The 17420-nt window shown below is 42.9% G+C and overlaps 1 protein-coding gene across 7 annotated transcripts in view; it reads right to left on the bottom strand.

The window, feature by feature from the left end:
- Positions 1-14202, bottom strand: part of ZSWIM8 (zinc finger SWIM-type containing 8) — a 228379-nt gene extending 214177 nt beyond the window's left edge. For 2 of the 7 annotated variants that reach the window (XM_033940122.1, XM_033940128.1), the window contains exons 1-2: positions 13619-13760; positions 11483-13254 (exon numbers count right to left, since the gene is read on the bottom strand). In XM_033940122.1, the coding sequence (XP_033796013.1) occupies positions 11483-11660 (178 nt within the window). In that variant the 5' untranslated portion in view covers positions 11661-13254; positions 13619-13760. Of the gene's footprint in view, positions 1-11482; positions 13515-13618; positions 13761-13818; positions 13893-14048 lie in introns of those variants that run through there. The other 5 variants (XM_033940126.1, XM_033940127.1, XM_033940124.1 and 2 more) reach the window with 5 other exon arrangements.
- Positions 14203-17420: the final 3218 nt, after the last annotated feature.

Raw genomic sequence — 17420 nt, 5'->3', positions numbered from 1 at the left:
CAGCTGTGAAACTGATTTATGGAAAATCTTGCATTGGACATGTTATCCCTTTGCTGGCTAATCTTCATTGGCATCCAGTAAGGTCTCATATAAACTTTAAAGGAGGATGCTTAATTTTAAAAACGCAACATGGTTTTTATCCAGAAAGTTTAGTTCCTTTGGTAACATTGTTGAGTTCTGTTTCCGAATCAAGATTAACTACCTCTCTAATTTTGGAAGTTCCTTCAATTAGGTTTAAGGCTATCTTTTCTCATTCTTATAAGGCTATACAATTATGGAATAGTTTTCTTGTGGAAATATGTGCCTCAGCTAACTATTTTACTTTTAGAAAATTTGGTTTATAACTTATTTTATTGTTAATTTCTGTCTTTTGTATTTTCAATTCCTGATTTTTTGATTTCTGCCTTTAACCTTATATTCGACTTATTACCCGCCCACTCTCCAAATAACATATAACAATGACAGTGGTGTCTTGGTGCATAGATATCAGATTCTGCCTGCTGCTCATGGCTGGTGAAAGGTATCCAGAGAAATGTCTGTAAATATGGATGGTACATAAACATAGGAGGTATTTCAAGTTCACAGGTTTAAGAGTGTGTACAGATCATCTGCCCAAGATATATTCTTCTTTGTACCTTTTGCAGATGTCTCCTATGTTTTATCATTTTTATGTACATGCAATATAAAATACTCATTTTTATATTTGATCAATACTATGCTTGAACAATATACAGATGAGAACTGATTAAGCAATACAAAGAATCAAAACAAAAATAACATATTAAAGGGTTATTACATGAAATAAATAATACACACAAACACACATAAATCCCTTTATTTGGCATTGTTGTTCAAAAGCAACATGCGTTTCCTATGGCTCTTATGGGAGATCTGCATCTCCAAATGCCTGGTACTTAGCACTATTGTTCTGCCAATTAAAGGGATACAGATATATACACAAACACAGTGAACTGGAAAAACACACACCAAAATGTTTTAAGTTGATATAAAATGTGGTAAATATTTCCCACAGCACAATACTACCTTGTGAAAATGAAATGTGAACTGAATAAAAACACATCAAAAAGTTTTCTGGTGTATCTTGCAGAAAAATGTAAAGTCAAAAAGTAATGTTTCAATTAAGCAGATGTTCGAAGTGCGCTCCCTTTGCACAAAGGCAGGCCCTCAGCCTTGGACACCACTGATCTATGGACTTGTCAATGATGCGCTGCTTCAGCTCAGCCCAGAGACAAGGCGAAGTTTAAGGTCTTCAATATCAGATATTGCTGACTGGTAGACACATTCCTGTATCAGCCCCTAGATCCGGTAGTCAACTGGATTTAGGTCTGGTGAATTTGCAAGCCAGATGTCTAGAACAATAAAGTCTGGGGTCTCCTGATGTGGCAGTTCTACGGTGTCCTTTGCCCGATGTGTGGGCATTGTCCTGTTGGAAGATAAAGTAGTCTCCCGACATGCGACTGATCGTTGGCAACAGCTTCTGCGTTGAGGACATCCCGGAAATATGTGCTGTTGATCTTAACCCCAGATCTGTGAGTCCAAGTTTTGAGATTGCGACCAGACCATGACTAATTGGCTAAAGATCAGGCTGGTCCATAAAAGGAATTTGGCATTAACCTCACACTTCAGTGTTGTTAAAGGAAGATACATGCAATCATTCTGTGTGTTAATTGGTGGAGCTTCAGTAAAGCACAGTTACTTACCTTAACAGGTGTTATCCAGGGACAGCAGGCAGATATTCTTGACTGATGGGTGACGGCACCGACGGAGCCCCGGTACGGACAATTTTAGAGTGATTGCACTCTAAGAACTTGGAAAGTTCTAGCAGGCCGCACCGCGCACGCACGAGTGCCTTCCTGCCCGACAGAGGCATGCGGTCCCCAGTTAGGATAAGCCAGCTAAGAAGCCAACCCGGGGACGCAAGAATATCTGCCTGCTGTCCCTGGATAACACCTGTTACGGTAAGTAACTGTGCTTTATCCCAGGACAAGCAGGCAGCATATTCTTGACTGATGGGTGACCTCCAAGCTAACAAAAAGAGGGATGGAGGGAAGGTTGGCCATTAGGAAAACAAATTTTGCAAAACAGATTGGCCGAAGTGTCCATCCCGTCTGGAGAATGCATCCAGACAATAGTGAGATGTAAAAGTGTGAACTGAGGACCATGTAGCAGCCTTGCAGATTTCCTCAATAGGCGTGGAACAGAGGAAAGCCACAGATGTTGCCATAGCTCTAACTCTATGGGCCGTGACAGAACCTTCCAGTGTCAGTCCGGACTGAGCATAACAAAATGAAATGCACGCTGCAAGCCAATTTGACAACGTACGTTTAGTAACAGGACGTCCTAATTTATTTGGATCAAAGGACAGAAAGAGTTGGGGAGATGATCTGTGGGGCTTAGTACGCTCTAAATAGTAAGCTAGAGCCCGCTTACAGTCCAAAGTATGCAGAGCCTGTTCTCCAGAATGCAAGTGAGGTTTCGGAAAGAAGACAGGCAGAACAATAGATTGGTTGAGATGGAATTCAGAGACAACCTTAGGGAGAAACTTTGGATGTGTACGCAGAACCACCTTGTCATGATGAAAGACAGTAAAAGGTGGATCTGCAACTAGTGCATGTAGCTCACTGACCCTCCTGGCAGAGGTAAGAGCAATAAGGAAAAGTACCTTCCAAGTGAGAAACTTGAAAGAAGCGGTAGCCAAAGGTTCAAATGGAGGCTTCATTAAGGCGGAAAGAACTACATTGAGATCCCAGAGAACAGGAGGGCTTTTAAGAGGTGGTTTCACATTGAAAAGACCCCGCATGAATCTGGACACCAAGGGATGAGCTGAGAGGAGTTTTCCATGAACTGGCTCATGAAAAGCCGCAATAGCACTGAGGTGGACTCTGATGGAAGTAGACTTGAGGCCAGAGTCAGACAAAGAAAGAAGATAATCCAACAATGTCTCCACTGCGAGGGAAGTGGGATCAAAATGATGAAGAAGATACCAGGAAGAAAATCGAGTCCACTTCTTATGGTAACATTGCAGAGTGGCCGGTTTCCTGGATGCTTCCAGAATGGAGCGAACGGGCTGAGACAAAAGAGTATCATTCGAAGTCAGCCCGAGAGATACCAAGCTGTCAGGTGCAGAGACTGGAGGTTGGGATGCAGAAGGGTCTCCTGATGTTGCGTAAGCAGAGACGGAAACAGTGGAAGAAGAAAAGGCTCCCTGGAACTGAGTTGAAGTAGAAGGGAGAACCAATGTTGCCTGGGCCACCGTGGAGCAATCAGAATCATGGTGGCTCGTTCCCTCTTGAGCTTGAACAAGGTTCTTAACATGAGAGGCAGAGGAGGGAAAGCGTACAGGAACAGATTGGACCAATCGAGGAGAAATGCATCCGCTGTCAGACGGTGAGGAGAGGAGAGTCTGAAGCAGAAGAGGGGCAGCTGGTGATTGTGAGGAGCTGCAAAGAAGTCTATCTGAGGAGTGCCCCACTGAGCGAAGATGGACTGAAGAGTCAAAGGATCGAGTGTCCACTCGTGAGGCTGGAGAATTCTGCTGAGCTTGTCTGCTAAGGAATTCTGTTCTCCCTGGATGTAGATAGCTTTCAGGAATAGTTGGTGATCTGTGGCCCAAGCCCAAATCTTCTGGGCTTCCTGGCACAAGAGGCGAGAGCCTCTCCCACCCTGCTTGTTGATGTAGTACATCGCAACTTGATTGTCTGTGCACAGCAGGCGGACCTGAGGAAAGAGAAGATGTTGGAAGGCCTTGAGGGCATAAAACATCGCTCTGAGTTCCAGGAAATTGATGTGATGTTTCATTTCCTGGGCTGTCCAAAGTCCTTGAGTTTGGAATTCGTTCAAATGAGCTCCCCAGGCATAAGGGGAGGCGTCGGTGGTGATAACAAGTTGATGCGGAGGTAGATGAAACAGAAGACCTCTAGAGAGATTTGAGGATATCAACCACCATTGTAGAGACTGACGAAGAGATGATGTCACAGATATGTGTCGTGAGCAAGGATCCGTCGCTTGGGACCACTGGGTAGCTAGGGTCCATTGAGGAGTGCGCAGGTGAAGACGTGCGAGGGGTGTGACATGAACTGTGGAGGCCATGTGACCCAAGAGTATCATCATTTGCTTGGCAGAGATGGAACTTTGTGGAAGCACCTGCTGACATAGAGATTGAAGAGTTTGAAGACGGTTGGACGGCAGGAATGCTCTCATGAGGACTGTGTCCAGCACCGCTCCAATGAATTGAAGTTTCTGAGTGGGGATGAGATGAGATTTGGGTAGATTGATCTCGAACCCCAGAAGTTGTAGAAACAGGATGGTTTGGTTGGTGGCCAGGAGCACTGTTTGAGATGAATTGGCCTTGATTAACCAATCGTCCAGATAAGGAAAGACTTGAAGATGGTGAGAGCGTAGAAAGGCAGCCACCACAATCAGACATTTGGTGAATACTCTTGGAGAGGAGGCAAGACCGAAGGGCAGCACCTTGTATTGGTAATGACAATGATTGATCATGAAGCGGAGGTACTGTCTGGAGGCCAGATTGACCGGAATGTGAGTGTATGCCTCTTTGAGATCGAGGGAGCATAGCCAGTCGCCCTGACAGAGAAGAGGGTAAAGAGTGGCCAGAGAAAGCATTCTGAATTTTTCTTTGACCAATTTTTCTTTGACCAATTTTTCTTTGAGATCGCGAAGATCTAGAATGGGTCTGAGATCTCCTGTTTTTTTGGGGACCAGAAAATAACGGGAGTAGAATCCCTGCCCCTTCTGATCTAGAGGAACTTCCTCTATGGCGTTCAGGAGGAGGGATTGAACCTCCTGAAGAAGGAGAGAAGACTGAGAGGTGTTCAAAGCAGACTCTCTTGGCAGACTTTGTGCAGGACGTGTCTGAAAGTTGAGAGAGTAGCCGTGGCGGATGATGTTGAGGACCCACTGATCCGATGTGATGTTCTCCCAACGGCTGATGTAACAAGAAAGACGTCCTCCTATGGGTCGAGGGAGATGGACAGATGATGGAATACTGGCTATGCCCTGGAGAATCACGTCAAAAGGGTTGGGTAGACTTTTGTGGTGGAGGAGGCTTCACCTGTTGCTGCTGGGCTGGCCTAGGTGGTTGTCGCTGTTGCTGGCGCTGACGTCTAGGCTGTTGAGTAGCCGGTGGCAAGGGACGGGCAGCATAGCGGCGCTGGTAGGCAGATTGTTGGCGAAAAGGCCGAGCAGGAGGGGTCTTTTTCTTAGTCTTCAGGAGAGTATCCCACCGAGTCTCATGGGCAGACAGCTTTTGTGTAGTGGAATCCACGGACTCTCCGAAGAGCTCATCCCCCAAGCAGGGAGCATTTGCTAGACGGTCTTGATGATTTACATCGAGCTCTGAGACTCTGAGCCATGCCAACCGACGCATGGCAACAGACATAGCCGTGGCCCTAGAAGTCAATTCAAAAGTGTCATAAATTGACCGAACTAGGAACTTGCGTAACTGGAGAAGAGAGGAAGAACAGGCATGAAAAGCAGATTTCTTGCAGTCAGGGAGGTACTTTTCAAAACCAGCCATGTTTTGAATGAGGTGCTTTAAATAAAATGAAAAATGAAAAGCGTAGTTCCCTGACCTATTGGCTAACATGGCATTCTGATATAAACGTTTGCCAAATTTGTCCATGGCTTTTCCTTCTCTGCCAGGAGGGACTGAGGCATACACACTAGCTCCCGCTGATTTCTTAAGTGTGGATTCTACCAAAAGAGACTCATGCGGGAGCTGAGGTTTGTCAAAACCAGGAATAGGGATAACCTTGTATAAGGAGTCCAATTTACGAGGAGCTCCTGGTACAGTCAGGGGAGTCTCTAAATTTTTATAAAAAGTCTCTCGTAAGATGTCATGGAGAGGAAGTTTGAGAAATTCCCTTGGAGGCTGGTCAAAGTCCAGAGCATCAAGGAATGCCTTGGATTTCTTCGACTCAGCTTCCAAGGGAATAGAAAGAGAGTCACACATCTGTTTTAAGAAAGAGGTAAAAGATGTGGAATCCTGTTTAGAAGAGGGATCAGCAACAAGTTGATCCTCTTCATCAGAGGAACACTCACCCTCAGACAGAAAGGGCTCTTCAGAGTCACCCCACAAATCAGGGTTCCGAATCTGAGAGCCACGGTCTCGAGACTCCAGAGTGGAGGGTTCTAGGTGTCGGGTTTTACGCGCCGACTTACCCGACCTCATAGACACGGTACCAGGAGATGTGACATGCTGTGTCGGTACTGAAGTCTGCACCGCCTGGTGTTGAGCTCTCGGTTCCGGTGCTAAGATTGGCATCGAAGTCGAGGAAGCAGTGTGAACCGGTACCGACAAAGTGGATGCCGATAAAAGAGGGCGCTCCACTGTCGGTACCGGTGGCTCAGACCGGACCGGGACTGGAAGGCTCGGTGTCAAAAGTGCGGGAAGGAGTTGTTGCAACTGCTCCTTAAGTTGCACTTGCAGGACAGCAGCAATCCGCTCGTCCAGCGAAGGCACCGGTACCGCCTTTTTCTTCTGCGGTACCTGTGGTGCCGCTCTACGCTCCGAGGATGAGGAACCCGATGTCGAGGGGCTCACCTCAATAGGAGCGGAGCGCTTCCGTGGGCGCCTCGAGGTCGGCAGGATTGGACTTGCTGCTACTGAGACCGGAGGACGCTCCAACGGGGAAGGCTTCTTAGCCGGCTTACCTGCGGGGTGCGACGCCGGCGCGGTATCGCGCGGTGTCGACGAAGTAGGTGCCGACTGAGATGGAGCCGATGTCGGTGCCGGTGCTGCAGAATCAGACATCTCGGCGCCAAATAACAACCGCTGTTGGATCTGGCGGTTTTTTAGAGTTCTCTTCTTTAAAGTCGCACAGCAGGTGCAGGTGGACGCTCGATGGTCAGGACCAAGACACTGCAGACACCAGTTGTGCGGGTCTGTCAGTGAAATTGGTCGAGCGCACCGCTGGCACTTTTTAAACCCGGGTTGAGGGGGCATGAAAGTGAAAACGGCTTCTGCCAAATCGAAGGCTGAGGCCTCAATGATGGCAACAGGCCCCGCCGGGCCGAATCGAAAGAAATGAAGAAAAAAGTAAATTTTTTTTTTTTTTTTTTAATAAACTAAAGAAAAGAAAAGAAATAAAGGAAACTTTATTTCCAAAAGGGTTTACGCGAGCGGGAAGGCGATTACAAAAAAAATCTTTCAACAGCCGTTGAAAGAGACGCGTCTTCTTAGCTCCGCGGAAACTAAGAAACTGGGGACCGCGCGCCTCTGTCGGGCGGGAAGGCACTCGCGCGTGCGGCCTGCTAGAACTTTCCAAGTTCTTAGAGTGCAATCACTCTAAAATTGTCCGTACCGGGGCTCCGTCGGTGCCGTCACCCATCAGTCAAGAATATGCTGCCTGCTTGTCCTGGGATAAATATCTTTTCATCTATAAACCAGATGAAGCTGATGCTATGCTCTAGTCTAGATACTTAGTCAAAAGCAGCTTGCACTGTTTCAGATGTGTGTCTTTATTATGTAAAGTTAAAGCTTGGGCACAATACTTTTTAAGACACTAACTTCAGATCATCATGAATTATCCTAACCATAGTTGTCTGATTTATTCCTCCTTCTCTTGCTATTTGGCAAGTTGTTCGGTGTGTTTTGTGATGCATCCTCCTAGCTAAGTAAAAGATTGCGTACAAAGTCAACGTGCTCCTGTGTGCGAATCAAGTGCAGTCATCCATTGCCTGGCTTAAGATCTACAGTGCCCATAGTCCAGATCTTGCATTGCAGCACATCAAGGCCATTTTTATTCCAACCCTTCTGTGGAAACTCAACAATCATCCACTGCTGTAACCTTTTAGCAATATCAAGTTCTTTATCAGAATCCAGTCTTCTGTAGTGAAAACCATTATGATGCAGAGACTATTTACTAACTATTGTCTGCTTCTGTACGTATCCCATAGCAACAGTTCATTTTCACAAGGTAGTGTGGTGCAGTGGGAAATATTTACATCAACTTCATTCAAGACATGATGCACTAAGGCCCGGATTCTGTATAGGATGCCGGTCCGGGCGTCCTATACAGAATTGGGCCTACACTCGCCCAAAAGTTAACCCGATTCTGTAACTGACGTCCATGTTGCAGATGTCGGTTACAGAATCGGGTTTAACATGCCCAACCTCCCTCCCCAGACCCCCCCCCCCCAACGGCCACCTGAAGATCGCCGGCAGGAGGGTGCCCAACTCCTCCTGCAGGACCCCAACGTCCCCCCTAAGATCGCTGGCAGGAAGGTGCTCAACCCTTCCTGCTGACAGAACCCGGGCCCCCCCCCCCCCAATGACGATCGCCGGCAGGAAGGTGCTCAGTCCTTTCTGCCGATAGAACCTGCCTCCCTGATCCTTGCCGCGATTAGGTACAGCGGTCGCGTCTACTTACCATATAGGCCAGCATTTTGCTACCCTACATTGTAAGCGTCTCCCGTTCTGCTAGGGAGACACGTAGGGCCATCTAGGTTCGCTTAAGGCTACCGCCTTAAGCTTAGGCAGACCTCTCTAGGCTCCCTGGAGGCACCTTCAATATAGGCGGCCTTCCCTGGGGAGCTTTTTTTTTTTTTTTTTTTTAGAAAAAAGTGCCTCCGATTGGCTGATTAGATAGCTGAAGGACGCCTACAATCGGGAGCACTTTGCAGAATCAGGGCCTAAATGTCATAAGAATTAGCCAAGCTGTGGAAGATACGACAAAAAACAATTTGGTGTGGTTTTTTTGGTTTACAATGTGTACACACACACACACACATACATACATATATATATATATATATATATAACTTACATACATAAATAGGCAAAAGGTTGGACTTTATACTCACTGTTTCAACAACAACAAAAAAAAGTCAAAACACTTCACAAGTTTTCAGAATTATATAAATTTTTCTTCTTTTATTTGCAAATGGAAAAAAAAGAAACCTCAGTAGACATGAGCTACACTGCCCCCCTCTTTTACTAAGGCATGCTAGCTAATTTAGTGCGTGCTAATCGATTTAGCGCCCATTATATTCTATGGACATATTAGCGTACTCTAATCGTTAGTACGTGCTAAATCAGCACACCTTAGTAAAAGGACCCCTGAATGTTTTCTATAGATTTCACAAACTTTTTTCATTGGTTGAAAAAAAAAAAAAAAAACAACCCACATTTTGAATTAATTCTCTAGAATAAATTTTTATTTTAATATTCATAACATTGTGTCTGCTTTGCTTTAAAAAAATTGGCAATGTGAAACAATAGTCTATGAGAATGAGCAAATGTGGCAAATATCTAACACCCCCCCCCTCCTTTACAAAGCTGAGCTAGCATTTTTAGTGCCGGCCACTGTGGTAACAGCTCCGACGCTCATAGAATTTGCGGTTGGAACTAAAAAACACTAGCGCGGCTTTGTAAAGGAGGGGGTAAATGCCAAAATATTAAATTGTCAGTGAAACTTACCTGCAGCCCAAAGAGCATTCATTTTGCTCCATGAATTCGTCAGTGCTTCATCCTCATACCAGTGTAAAAGATAACTGCAGCATGAGGATGAAAGAACTGAAACAATTTGTATAGAAAAGCAAGAGCACATCAAGGAGCAGCAAAACACCATTATATAAAGAAAGTGGAGATCATTATTGTGGCAATAAAGTCAGTTTGAAGAAAATTTTGGAGTGTTTTTTGACCCATCAAAAGTTTAAGAAGCCTAGAGAAAACACTGTCATTCGATATGTGGCTGCTATTTTTCTTGTTTGCAAATAAAAATAGAAGGAAAAAAAAATTATATAATTTGAAAACTTGTTAAGTATTTTGATTTTGTGGGGGATTTGTTATTTTATAAATGCTATGGTAGGGAGAGAAAGGACTTGTGTGTAACAATAAATTACTAAGAAGCTATGCTGTTGAAAGGATTTGGGAAAAACCAGAGTAAAGATTTAGGGGCCCTTTTACAAAGCCGTTGTACCAATTACTGCATTGCAAATGCAACACAGTACATTCAATACCTAAGGGATGCCACATTTGCCATGCCAGGATTTGCTACAGTAGATTTGTAAAAGGGGCCCTTAGTGTTACAAAACATCCCCCTCCTGCAGGGCTCAGGTCTCAGGGATCAAGGAGGAGTACTAAGGGCATGCATTTGGGTAACATCTTTTCTGTTAAACCGATCTACTGGAGGAACAACATGTCTGTGATGGCTCTTCCTGCTGTAGGCCTCAATTTTCTCCTTTAAGGTTACAAAATCTTTTTTTAACTATCTCCCAAATAGTAGCTCATTGGAGGAGGGGAGAAATAAAATGCTTCATGTATTAAGACTTATTTACCAGTCCATGTCCACAGGGAGCATGAAGGTTACACACAGTCTAGGCAGATATCAAAGAACCTGACATACTTAATTTAGAAGTCAAGCTATATTTTGCATGCCCATAACCATTGAATGCCATTTAAAATGCAAATATTCTGGATACCCATATGCTATCCTGAATCCTGGGGCAAGGTGTTAAAATATCTAAAACTTGATAACGCAGCAATTTTTTTTAAACAATTCTAGGACTAACTTTGTAAAGAAGATGTAGTAAACAAAGTGAAGAAAATATGGTTGGGCTACAGAATATTAAGTGTGCAATAGTATGTTAAACTGAAAGGTGTTAGCAAGAAAGTAGGAGCTGGCTCTAAGGCTAGAGCACTCTTACTGAGTGGGCTACAGAAGGGATATAAGCAATATATACCTTATATACTCAACTATCAGTCAAGAAATTTTTTTGAGGGGAGTGAGCCCTGGGGAAAAGACTGATCTAAGAGACAATTCCTGTGCCAGCACCTCTCTCTACTTTCCTTCCACCATGTAAAGCTGATCCCCATCTTCCTACGCACATTAGCCTGTGAATCCTCACCACTAGTACCTGCAAATAGCTTGAGCTGCAGCAGCAATTCTCTAAGGCTGTTGTGGTCTGCCCTGGAACATTCTCTATGATTCCTCTCATCATAGAGAGTGCTCCAGAGCAGGCTACAAAGAGCCTCTGAGGGCTGTCACTATGGCTCAAGCTACTTTTTGCAAGTACCAGCACTGGTTATTCCCAGGTTGGTGTTGGCAAGAAGAGGGGAAACAGCTTTCCACCGGAGATGGAAAGAATATAGAGAGGTGCTAGCCTAGGTCAGGGTTGACCTATGTGTTGGTCGAAGGATTTTTAGCCCATATTTAGGTCTAAAATTGCCCTCAAACTATGCACCCATGCCCAAGAAATTCCTTAACCTCCCTACTTGTTCCGTTGGTCTGTTTGATTAGATTGTAAGCTCTACTGAGCAGAGACTGTCTCTTAAATGTTTTAATATACAGTGCTGCAGAAATGATAAGTAGTAGTATGGGATCAATCTATAGTTGAGTATATACAGTAAGCTCTCAATAAGCTCTCTGCTCCTATAAATAAAACACTTAAAAATTTACTATTATTTAATTTAACCCAGTATGAGCATAACCATTCTCACCTTTCATTTTGACAGTGGGTGAATTGGGTCCAGCGGATTGCTTCCTCCATCCTCTCCAATTCTGGCACAGGCTTTCTGCCTCAGAGATAAAGGAGCATAGGGAGTCTTCCTCAAAGCGGTCCGAGTCTTCAAATGAAAACCTCTCACCGTCCTCCCACTCAGCAAACATGAGTTCCATCACATATAACAGACAAAGGAGGGAAAAAGGGATGGACTCAGACAAACACAACAGAAACCCCAAGCAGGTCGACACTAAATTGGGGGAAGAGAAGAGGAGTGCAGAGAAAACTAGTGCCAATGGGTCCCCACACCATTAAACATGGAAAAAGAAAACAAAAACACTTACATGAAAGAGAGAAAAAAAATTAAAAAATGGGAAAGCAAAACAAGCGACAACTTAAACACCTTAAAAACTTTACAAACGAATGTATCCACAAAAAGTAACTAACTCATACTTTTGCCATTCTACATAAAGTTGCTACCATCAAAGACAGTGCATTTTTTTCCTTTTGAAGGTTTGTTTGTTTTTAATTAACTAGATTTTATTATGCACTGAATTAACTTGCTTGTTTGGAAAAAAATAACCCCTTTCTTCAGGACTCCTGAGATTGTGCTTTTTCCTCAAATAATGTAAGCCACTGAAAAAAAGTCTTCAGTGCTCATAAGGAAGTCTTAATTTACAAAATTTTTCTGCTGTACAATGATTTGAAAAGTTTCTGTGAAGAAAGTCAGTGAAGTTAGACAGAGTTCTAAAAGGGGATAGCAGTTAAATTAAAGGAAAAATGAACAAAAAACTGCAAATATTGTAAGTCTTTGATAGCCATGTTTGTAAATCTGCTGGGATATAACACTGAAAATAATACCAAAAATGATGTTCGAGATATTGGAATTCATTGACCCGGGCAAAACAAACTTAAATTTGCACTTGTTCCAGAATAAAAGCAAAACTTTACCTTTTAGTTATGGCGTTGGAATCCACTTTAAAACAAAACAAATTTTAGACAAGCCAAGGAGGATATAAGATGGGCTTAAATTTCTTTGTGAAAATAGTCAATATTTATTTTTCCCCCAGAGGTTTTGATGCTGAACTACTTTACCTAGATCAGAACCCAGGCAGGAAAGATGGGGCCTAGGAAATCACAAGTCAAGAAAATCTTCAATGGAATGACTAGACCTTCCTGTAAAAATTCATCCTTGACCAAAAAAAAAAAAAGTTTTATTCCCAAACACTTATTGGTTCTTTCTCTATTGTTTTGCAAAACTTTTGGAAGGGTTTTTTTCCTAGTTCAACAGTCAAAAATCTGATCTTGGTTTTCTCAATCCAATAACAAAGGCTGTGAAAGAAGATTCTGTAGGTGCCCGACTTCCTTTTTCAAAATAAAAGTTTACTTTTTAAAAACACACTAATTAAAAAATGGGAGAGAGATCTTTATGGAAAGACACATTATTAGAAAATTCTATGTTCATTCCTTCCTCCTGGAAATGTCTATCCTGGGGTAGCTTCGTGATGTCTTCAGGCTCATCTGTGACAACGGATAAAAAGGATGGTTTAAATCTTACTGAAAAAGGGGCTTTTCTCTCTGCCTTCAAAAAAGGTCTTACTTTGCATATGAAAGAGTATGTTCCTTACTAATTTGAATTAGACAGGCGAAAATCTCCTGCAGCCCCATTCTGCTCCATGTCTCTTCTCAGATCAGAGAACTGGGACATTAAAATCCAATCCGAACACGCTCTTCCTCCTTGGGGTCAGGATCATACAGGAACTGCTTCTCCTTTGTCAGAGAATGAAATAAAAAATAAATATACTAATACTGAAAAGGAAAAAAGTTACAAAAAAAATATTCAAAAAAATCCCCGTGTCTGCTTTCTTTTCTTGTTGTTTGGTTTCTGCTCCAGACATTTGTCTCTCCCTCTACTCACCCCTAAAGCGAAAGAAGCGTTTTGTCCCCTCCCCCCCAAATAAAAAAAATTGGAGGAAAAACTCAAATGAACCGGAGCAGAGAGCACTGGAAGCTCTTTCCTGTCAAAGGACTAGCTCTCACTCTCCCCCTCTTCTCTCACAAAGAAAGGCTGCCTCGGGCGCCCAGTCTCCCCCCCCCCTCGGAATAATCACTCTAGGCAAGAATCTCCTCTCACCTTCTGGCGAAATCCCTCTCCCAGCCAACGGCTGAACTCATTCCCGTCTCTTTTCCGTTACCGTTCCCCTTCCCCTCATTCCGCTTGCCGGAGCTAACCAACAGCAGACCTCCTACCTTCCCCTCCCCCCACTGCCCAGCTCCCTCTCCGGATAAAGATGGCTCTCTTTCCCCCACCCCTCCCCCCCTTCTCAGCTTCACCTGAATCTCCTCCATCAGCTGATCCCAGCTTCCGCTCTCGGCGGCTTCCGCCTTCCCTATCCACTCAGCCACCCAAATAACCATAGAGTAAAAACCTACGCCGCCCGAGCCGTGCAGAGCGAAGAAACTCTATGGTTTTAGGGTTAGCGTGAAAAGTAGGCAGTCTAATCAGCTGCTGTTTAGAAACAGTTGCCAGTTAATGCAACCAGGGTTAAATTTTAACCACTTACCAGGTGGGGCTTTGGAATCCCGTTGAACTGGGAGCCAAATTAACCACAGAAACACCTTTTTGCTGGAGGCAGTCGATAGGAAAAGTCGAGGCAGCATTTGGGGCCTTCGTGGTTATATTTCTGCGCATGCGCTGAAGTTTTCCGAAAGTATCTGGGCATGCGCAGAGGTAGCAGACGACCAGGCATCTGGAATTATTTAGGGGAGCAGAAAGAGAGACGCAGACGCGAAGGATGGGAGGAGTCGAGGAAATAACTAACGAGTTCCCTGAAGTTGGTTTTATTATAAACTCATCGAAGTTAGAGGCGTTTTGAGCGCAAGAATGGTGCCCGCGCTGTTTAAGTGCACGGGCAGCAGAGGCGGCTACCTAGCAGTATGAACGTGCGCGACCTCGCGAAGGACGGGAGGAAAACAAGGTCCGAAATGGTGTTGAAAAATGTATTTTAAATTTAGTCATCTTTAAAGAAGGCGAAGTATATGTTCGCTGCGGGGTAGGTGGGAATAGTGTGCCGCTGGTTTGTGCTTTCGGTCTCTTGAATGTTATATTCGAAAAGCAGCAGCGGGTTAAAAGAAAAAGTTCTAAACTGCTGAGTTAGGTAGTTGGGAAGGAGACAGATACGAAGAAAGGACGTATATGTCTGTGTATGAGTGAGTCCGTGAAGAAGTTATAAGAGGATTTTAAAAAGCAGTAAGAACAGCATTGAGATAGATGATTTAAAAGGATGGAAATGGTTGGTATGTAGTTAAATGTGTTAAAGACATTGATGTCAGCTGTGATTAGGTGCTGAAAAGTTGCGGGGGGCATTTAAATAAAAACCTGGTTGGAGCATAATGTTAATTTGTTAGTTCGAGTGAAATCTTTCTTCGGATAAGACTGTCAGAGAATACGAGCCCGATGCTCTGAATCTAGATTGAAATCCAAGTAAGCTTACCACTTCACAATAAATGAATCAAAAGTTGATACTCCAGTGAAACTCATATAATCAATCAGTTGATCAACTCATAAACAGTCGCTGAAGAAAAATGAGAATAAATATTTAAGTGACTGTTTATGAGTTGATGGACTGATAGGATTCTAGAAGATTGTGAGGGCTCTAGGGTAGGGAGCAATTTGTTTATAGGATCTAGATTGTGGGGGCTCTAGGGTGGGGAGCAACTTGTTTATAAGATCTAGATTGTGGGGGCTCTAGGGTGGGGAGCAACTTGTTTATAAGATCTAGATTGTGGGGGCTCTAGGGTGGGGAACAATGTATGTGCCAAAAGATTAGCATTTAAATGTAGTCAACCGATGTTTAATGAAGTTATTTCTGATTCCCTCCCAAAGCTCAGAGAACATAGCACAAAACAAAGCTGCTCTTAACAGCTGAAAACCTTGTGCCAACTTGGCATTGTCTTTTTAAAATCTGCTGGTTTCTATTTAATTTGGAAACCCCATACAAGCTCCTATGTGCTGATAGTGAGACATGAATGTGTGCAAGACAAAGCAAACACGAAAGTGAAAGCACACATCAGTGTCTGTTTTCTGCACTTAAATGTAAGCTTTTCAGGCCCAAAAAACCCCTAAACCAATTTGAAAATCTTATTTTTAAAGGTACAAAAGAATGGCACTTATATGTACTTTGCTTCTGGATTTGCTTGGTACAAGAGCTCTCCTTAATGTGAAACCACACCCCCCTTTACTTTCAGTCAAACATTGTGAATGTTTTATTCTGTTAACTGCTTAGTTATAGGCGGTCAAGAAATTTTAGAAATAAATAAATAGTATGCATATATCATTTGCATCTTTTTACAATTGAGTATTGGGGACCTATTTTTCTGCACTGCTTCTAAGGTATTGGTCAGGTACACAGTTCTGAGCATCAAATGATTTAACACAGGAAAAAAATCTTTCATAAGCAGAAGTTGGAAGCTGGGCAGATGCCAGCAAAACTTTTAAACGTGATATCTGATATTATACATATGATTAGACTGATTCAAAATTCTAGATTTCCTAAATCTTTGTGGAGGGTTCTAGTGGCTTTGAGTTATGAACTTAATAAATAATTGCAGGATCAGAGAACTTAGTGCAGAAAGAAATTTTTGAGTAAAACTGCAAGCAAGAGTGACAGAGGCTGAGTAAGGTTATATAATTGGGTTGAGTAAGCAGGGTAACTCAATTATCTGTTTTGTTCTTTGGAGAAAGTTACTTCACAGAAATGTAAAAGCAACGACACATTAAATAGAATGGCATGAATGCCCTACAGCAAATGGAGTTAGGAGTTATGTATTATGTAATGTGGCCCACTAGGAGTAGTACCTACTCTGCAGTTCGTCTGCAGTTCCTTTTGATTTTTGTTTGGTTACTCATTTTCACTGCAGCTTTTGTTGGATTTTTTTCTTTGTTGCATATACAACTTCTATAATTTATGTGAATCTTGTAATTTTTTTATTTTTGTTTCATTAGCCACAGTCAAAATACACGCCGGAGATGCGCTTTTCATAGTGCTGGCACAGTACCGGCACTCCTGGACCAGTCACTGACTTTTGCTCGCCAAAAGCCGACACTGTGCTTGGAGAATCACTCGGCGAAGATGAAGAATCAACTGGAGTGCTCGTTTAAATATCGATGAGCCATTTACATGGCAGAATCGGAGACTGCTATGAAGCTCAGAAAAGACCACGGTAAGCTATTTTGATAATCTGCCGTTAAAATATATGCAAGCTAAAACAGCTGGAACTGGTTTAGCAACCACATTAAAGGCAACATTAATGCCCTCTTTTACTAAGGCGTGCTAGCCAATTTAGCGACCATAGAATATAATGGATGCGTTAACATTTAGCAGGTGCTAAATCGGCTAGCACGCCTTAGTAAAAGGACCCCTAAGTTTTGAGAATCTTCCCCTGAGTAATGAAACAAGTGTGCACACAGAGTCAAAAAGACAAAACCAGAACGGAGCATAACACAGAGTGAGAACAATAAATACTTGTCAGTTTCTGGTGGAACTCTTTGTGTCATATATATGAGATGGAAAGAACACTAGCTATGCAAAAAGGAATTTTCAATAAATATTAATAGAATATTGTGATGAGTAAATATCATTTTTCTCTTATTAGTACAATTGTAAAGTGAGGGATGGGGAGGGAGGGATTTCTGATCTGATATTAAATGTTTAGAGTATAAGAAATATTATTATACAATATATTATGATATATGAATTAGTAGGGATGGGAGGGAGGGTTAAATTTTATAATTTAAGTTGTATATGAGAGCTAATCAAATGTTATTGTATAAGTTCAAATGATATTTTCTTATATATTTGTTGTAAAATGTAAAAATGAATAAAGAATTATTTTATTAAAAAAGAAACTCCCTAACCCCTATATGTCCTGTCTGT

This window comes from Geotrypetes seraphini, chromosome 4, assembly GCF_902459505.1.
Source record: "Geotrypetes seraphini chromosome 4, aGeoSer1.1, whole genome shotgun sequence".
In the NCBI taxonomy this organism is placed as follows: Eukaryota; Metazoa; Chordata; class Amphibia; order Gymnophiona; family Dermophiidae; genus Geotrypetes; species Geotrypetes seraphini.
This window is presented reverse-complemented; position numbering and strand designations above follow the sequence as displayed.